The following is a 6,867-nucleotide window of genomic DNA, read 5'->3' on the forward strand; positions in this document are numbered from 1 at the left end:
GCTCTGTATGTTCAAACAGAGAGATTAGGGGCGGAAGACGCCAAACTAATTATTTTTGCAATACATGTAGTCGAAAACCAGGACTGCATATTGGAGACTGCTTTCAAAGATACCACACAATGGAGAAATATAAAATATAATTTTTACATAAAAACATGTTATTGAAACACATTATTGTCTAAACATACATCTAATGTTCAAAAAAGAATTAATAAATCTTGTTTATCCTTCATAATCTTGCATGTTATGTATTACTGCTCTTTCAATGGAAATTAATTCCGACCAGTACGACACCCATGTCCAAATTTAATACGACCGCAAAGGGTTAATTCCCATTAATGCTACAGTATTACTTTATAGAGTGATGTAATAACACTTCTACGAAAGGCTGTATTGAAAAGAACTGAAAGCAGGTACTCAAACAGGTACTCATACACCAATGTTCACAACAGCATACTTGTAATTCCTAATAGCCAAAAGGGAGAAACAGCCCAAGTGTCCATCAACAGATGAATGGGTAGACAAAATGTAGTATATACATTCAATGGATTCAGTCATAAAAAGGAATGAAATTCTAATACATGCTACAACATGCATTAAACTTGAAAACATGCTAAGTGAAATAAAGAATATAATTCATTCCACATATATAAGGTCCCTAAAATAGACAAATTCATAGATAAATGTAAAACAGAGGATACCAGAAGCTAGGGAGAAGGGGGAATAGAGAATTACTATTTAATGTGTCAGGGTTTCTGTCTGGGACAATGAAAGTTATGAAAATAGAGAGTGGTGATGGTTGCACAGCACTGTCTATGTACTTACCGCCAAGAACTGTACATGTAAACATGGTTAAAATGGTAAATTTTATGTATGTATATTTTGCAACAAAGTAACTTTTAAGAGTATCAAGACCTATTTGTCAGGCATTGCTAATTTATTTTCTTTTTGTTTAACCCTCATAACACCTGATAAGGTAGATAGTATGATTATCCAACAAAACAGATGAGGACACTGAGGCACAGTAGTTACATCAGCTAGTAGTAGGTATAGCAGGGTTTCCAACCCATACTGAACTCTGTGGGCTGCCCACTTAACCACTATACTATACTACCTGTCCCCAAAGTGTTATTATATCCCAATACAAAGTAATACTAGAGCATGAATGCGAGTCAACAAACCCGCATGGGCTTAATATAATATTCATCTCCAGGCTGCAATGTTAGTACCTCCATTGCCAATGTAATCCTTTAAGACAAAAGTTTTCTTAGGAAAGGACTAGAGATCATTGATCATACATACATGAAAGAAATTTATCCATCGTATCCATACATGAAAGAAATTTACATTTATAAAAACTCTGCACTGTTCCAAGTGTTTTATGCATTATCTTATTTAACCAAATATAAAAATTTTGAGGTAGGTATTATTATTTACATTTTATAGTGAAAGAAGCAGAGACTCAAAGAAATGAAGTGGAAACTCTAGGTTATGCTGCCAGTGAGTAATGGTGCCTCGACTTGGAAGTGCACTGTCCAGTTCCAAAACCTATGCTGCTTTCTCTGCATCTCCTCTGGGTCTGACCAGTAAAATTCAATGGAAACAGGGTAAATAAATTGTGGTATGCTGCATAACCAGGAAATGACTGGGCTCATGGGCAGATGATTGACATCAATCCTTAACTCAAGGTGATTAACTGCGTGCCTCACTGCCTGGCTTCAAAAGCTCTTCTTTTTCAGACCTATTAGTCCTTAGTCATATTTGCTCATTTGTCCAAATCTGTTGTTTAAACATAAACAAGTTACTTTTACCCAGAGAAACTCCTCCCAGCCCCCACCCTGCGACATGCACACATCTAAGGGAACCAAAAGCACAGAATCAACTTATGGTAATAAACTTGTACAGAGAAAAAAAACACTTCTAAAAAAGACTGATTCAGTTAAATGATGATTCCTTTTAATACACATGCTAACCATTAAAGCAAATTTCATGACTACATATAATGAGAAAAAGAACTCCCCCCATTTGTCTGTTGTCTACAAAATTCAAAGCCATCAAGATTACTAAGAAAATGTAAATACGTTACTTCATACTCTGAATTACAATGGCCACGTATGATAAACAGCCCACATATTCCTGGGGCCATCCATGTATTAAGGCTGCCCAGCTTCCCATCCGTGGTTTGGCAACTGTAGGATTGTTATTCACATCACTACTCTCACACCTAAATGTAATTTCAGTGCATTTTTGTGGGAGAGCTGAAACTTAAAGGTTAAATTTTGTTTAAACATTGAGACCAAATCCACAAATCTTCTAACTCAGGTACAGCACGTAATATAATTACCAGGGAAAAACAGTATTACCTATACCTATTATTTGCTCAGTATTCTATAGTTTGTTCATGAGTGACAATGAGAAAACTAGAATCCTGATTTATTGATTCTCATTCTGGTGCTCTTCCCATTCTAATTTCTTGAAATACCTTAATTTGGAACATAACCCTGGTTCTAAAGAAAGAAATTTTAAATAGACCACTGATGGTCATTTATTCAACTTACTTAGTAGTAAGTAAAAATTACATAAAGCTTAACAGAACTCTTAATCTGTCCTCAAACCGATTTGTTCAAGAATTTTAAAAAACCTAGGTTTTCCTTAATTTTACAACATATAAAGCCTGGAAAATACTTTTCAACATTTCCTGTGAGCCAAATAAGTTTCAGCTATGTTAAATGTGTCAAATACAATAGTTTAAAGAGAATTGTTAAGAGTACTTCATTTAAGGTAATCAATTTTCCTAGTTACCTGAGCTGCAAGACTTTCAAAGTCAAATTAGGAGACACCCTAAACAATTCACTTGTTCTTAAACCCCAGAAAATATACTGATAGTGCATCTCTTCCACATCGATGTTTCTTTCTCCCCATCCTTTCCTTTCTCTCTAAAAATCAGTGGAAAAAGGATCCTTGGGTGAATATTAATGAACAGTGAAATGGTACTTTGGAAGAGACAAAACTATCTAGAACCCATTCTGTACTAACAGTATGGATTTAACTTAAATTACCTTATTTTGTTTTTTGTTTTCCTTGATATCTGTAGCCAAACTTATCCCTGAGGCCCAGCAGAGGGGATCAGGGCCCATGCACCACAGTGTTTCTGTGGCAACCTTCTGGGCCAGTGCGTGCCATGGGTAGGCAGGCACTGAATTTGATACGGCTGCATAAATTACCTTATTTTGTGTAAGGCAGGCATGTCTACCTTGACTGGCAACAAACGCATGAAATCCCCCTTTTGATTTAAGGAAGACTAATGCTTACTGGAAGCTCTAAATTACGAAAGGGCAACTGGGAAAAGTGCAAATAAAAGGAGACAAAGCTATTAAGTTATAAAATTAGAACTGAGATAAAGAACAAAGCTTTTATTTAATAGGTAAGGAACCAGAGGCTTCAAAGGTTGAATGATCGAAGACAATGAGACTATTAAAGGAAAAGAGTGCAAATCTTTTACAGGTTAAGATTTCATACACCACAGACCAATCTGCAGAAAAATACATTATCCTAATTCCCCTTCCTTCACTCCATAGAATGTTTTGATCTTGTTTTTATCTTTCTAGTAGACATCTCTATTGGGAAGTCTTCAGTTTTGGAGTGTGAGGTAATCCTGAAGATCTTTGATCTAGTCCAAATCCCTCACTTGGGGAATAGCGGGATGAAATGTGGTTAGTCTTTAAACACTTTTCAGAGCTTTCAAGTGGAAGAGAAATTTTCAATTCTGTATTATCTCCAAGGATGGAACACAGAATAATTGTATAGACTTACAGCTCATAAATTTCAACTCATCAACTAGAGCTGCCTAACACCAGAATTTGCTTCCTTCATAGGTACATTCCTCAAGGTCCTTCATAGGTAAGTCTCTCTTAGGAAGATGCCCTAGAAGTTGCAGGGAAGATTCCTTTTAATTAACTAAATAATACTACTTACTAATTCCAAACCAAGTAAAGTGTTATATGAAATCTGAGTTCCTGGTTTAATTTAAGTAAGTTTACTTGTGAGGCATTCTCCAAACAAAATGTTAATACAAAGTGTCATCTACCCATGAAAGAGATTAGAGTGTGTTGTGTATATACCTCCCTGATAAAGGGAAGCCACTTACCTGATTCCTCTAAGAACTAAAAAAAATAATAATAACTAGTAATCAACTTGTTAATACAAACAGTGTGTCATTTCTCCCTGAAAAGGACCAATATGTGTATGTGAGAGAGAACATGAAGTGGGAGGCTAATGGGAGAGCCACTTACCTGCTTCCTGTAACAATTGAAAAATACAACTAGTAATTTTATTTGAGATTGCAGCTTTTCCTTCCAGATGATTCTTTCTGGCTGCATTTCCTGCTGTAATCTGGTCCTTGGACTGCAGGAGCACTTTTCCTGGACTGTCTAACAATTCATAGACTTCTTTTGTTTTACCCTCATAGAGCTTTTTACCAATGTTCAGTACTGTGGAAATAGAATGGAAACATCATATTTCAGGAAGAATTTTGCTAAACAGTAAAGACTACTTAGATTATAGGGGTGGGCAAACTTTTTGACTTGAGGGCCACAATGGGTTCTTAAACTGGACCGGAGGGCGGGAACAAAAGCATGGATGGAGTGTTTGTGTGAACTAATATAAATTCAAAGTAAACATCATTACATAAAAGGGTACGGTCTTTTTTATTTTATTTTTATTTTTAGTTTTATTCATTTCAAACGGGCCGGATCCGGCTCGCGGGCCGTAGTTTGCCCACGGCTGACTTAGAATGATGAATCAATGAACACAGTGGTTAAGCAAAATTTTAATAATAAGCTCATCTGCATAGGAGCTTACCATATACTCTAAAGTATTTCCACATGCATCATCATATTTGATTCACACAATTTTGTGAAGAACTATTGCGTAAATAATTGTAGAGATTAGGAAACAAGTATCAAAAAGGTAGAGGTCACGAGTTGGGAAATTGCAGAACCAGACAAAATTCTGAATCTTCTATCAAATTCTGTGGTCTGTCCACTATCAACCTTACTCTCAGAGCAGAACTGAAGAATTAAGATCCATTAAAATTAATGTAAATATACTAGTATTTTCACATACATACAATAACTAACAAACCTAGCTTGCAGGGGCCAGGGTTGGGGGAGAGGGAATGCTTTATTTTGCCTGACTTCTGCTTTCCATGGCAGGTGAGATAGGCAAGTTCAGCCAAATTGGTTCCCGATTCAAGTTAATATGCAAGGGAAGGCACCTCCACCAGTAGTTAGCCACCTGGAAGCTCCTTTCTCTTTCTCAATCCTGCTTCCCAATCTTCTACCCTTAGTAACCCTTTCTCTTAACAGGTGCAGAAAAGTATGAGGAAGTAAGGACAAGAGACTTCAATTTTGCCCTAGCTGGTTTGGCAAAGTGGGTAGATGGCCAGCCTACAAACTGAAGGGTCCCGGTTTTGATTCCGGTCAAGGGCATGTACCTGTTGCAGGCTCAATCCCCCACCCATAGAGAACCCAATTTTGATGCAGGTTGTAAGACCTAGATGACAATCAGAGAGAACAGAAGTTCAAGAACTTAAGATTTCCAAGGGGAGAAATCACTCATTCTCAGTATCAGCATTTTTTAATGTTCATGTGTCAGGTAGTAGGGATATACCAGTAAAGGAGACAAAGTTCATGCTGTCAAGTGCCCTGAGTCTGAGGGCAGCTGAAAATAAATAAAGACATCTAGTAAGTATAGTCTAAGAAATATAGACTATGGGAACACAGGTTCATAGCGGGGCCACCAAACCTAGTCTAGACCTCAAAGAACAAGGAGAGGATTAGGCTGAGATCTAAGGAATGATCAAAATTTAACCAGAAGAGGGAAAGGGGTAGGTAGTGGTAATGAAAAAAGACCATGGGGTGAAAGAATACATGGCAGAACTTCAGTATATTTGGAGCACTTTGTGTGTACATTGTTGCTGGGCAGGGAGGGTAGCAGCAAAGAGTAGCAACAAATGGCAGGAGATAAGACTTCCCCAAGAGTTGGGAAAGTACGTCATTTCCAGCTAGTGGAGTGAACCACAAAACAAACCGATTACAATTTAGCTTAACTGAAGTGGCGGGCCACAGCAGGGTACGTAATTTCGAGGATGAATTCCCATCTCCTGGTATAATGTTTTGACTCACGGACAAGGCTTAAAAAAGGCCCTTCAAGACAGCCCCAGCGTAGTGGTCCAAATTCAATGTCTCATACCTTTCCTAGGACTCTGTAACTGAATTTCTATATCCCCCCAGGCTTTGGACATGCTCTTCCCTGGGCCTAGAATACAGGTTCCTTCACTCCTCATCCTTTAGGTCTGATACGCCATGTTGACTGAGCTTAGACTTTATCCTAAGAACAAACATGTGGCTTTTAAGCATTTAGTAAAATGACAGATTTCTATATTAGAAAGATCATTATGGCTGCTGTATGAAGAATGAAATGAAGAAGGGGAGAGAGAGAGAGAGAACCAAGATGGCGGCATAGGTTAACGGCGGAGTTTGCTGCCTCGAACAACCACTTCAAAAATACAACTAAAAGACGGAACGGACATCACCCAGAACCACAGGAGTGCTGGCTGAGTGGAAGTCCTACAACTAAGAGGAAAGAGAAACGCATACCGAGACTCAGAGGAGACGCAGTGCTCAAGTCAAATGCTAAGGTGCGGAGTGCATGCAGAGCGGGCTGGTGGCTGAGGGCCTGTTTGGCGTTTTCAATCGGGAGGGAGTCGAAGACCCTGAGTTCCAGATCCGGGCGAGTCTTTAGGGACCCAGACTCAAACGGGAGAAGCGGGACTGTCTAGCTTCGGTCGGAACTTGAAGGCAGCGT

General features: G+C 38.3%; 1 protein-coding gene across 1 annotated transcript in view; it reads right to left on the bottom strand.

The window, feature by feature from the left end:
- The window catches only part of PAICS (phosphoribosylaminoimidazole carboxylase; phosphoribosylaminoimidazolesuccinocarboxamide synthase), a 20,817-nt gene that overhangs the window by 11,362 nt on the left and 2,588 nt on the right, over positions 1–6,867 (bottom strand). The window contains exon 2 of the mRNA XM_006757788.2: positions 4,293–4,490. Within this exon, the coding sequence (XP_006757851.1) occupies positions 4,293–4,490 (198 nt within the window). The remainder of the gene's footprint in view (positions 1–4,292; positions 4,491–6,867) is intronic.

Source organism: Myotis davidii, unplaced genomic scaffold (genome assembly GCF_000327345.1).
Source record: "Myotis davidii unplaced genomic scaffold, ASM32734v1 scaffold173, whole genome shotgun sequence".
Lineage (NCBI taxonomy): Eukaryota > Metazoa > Chordata > Mammalia > Chiroptera > Vespertilionidae > Myotis > Myotis davidii.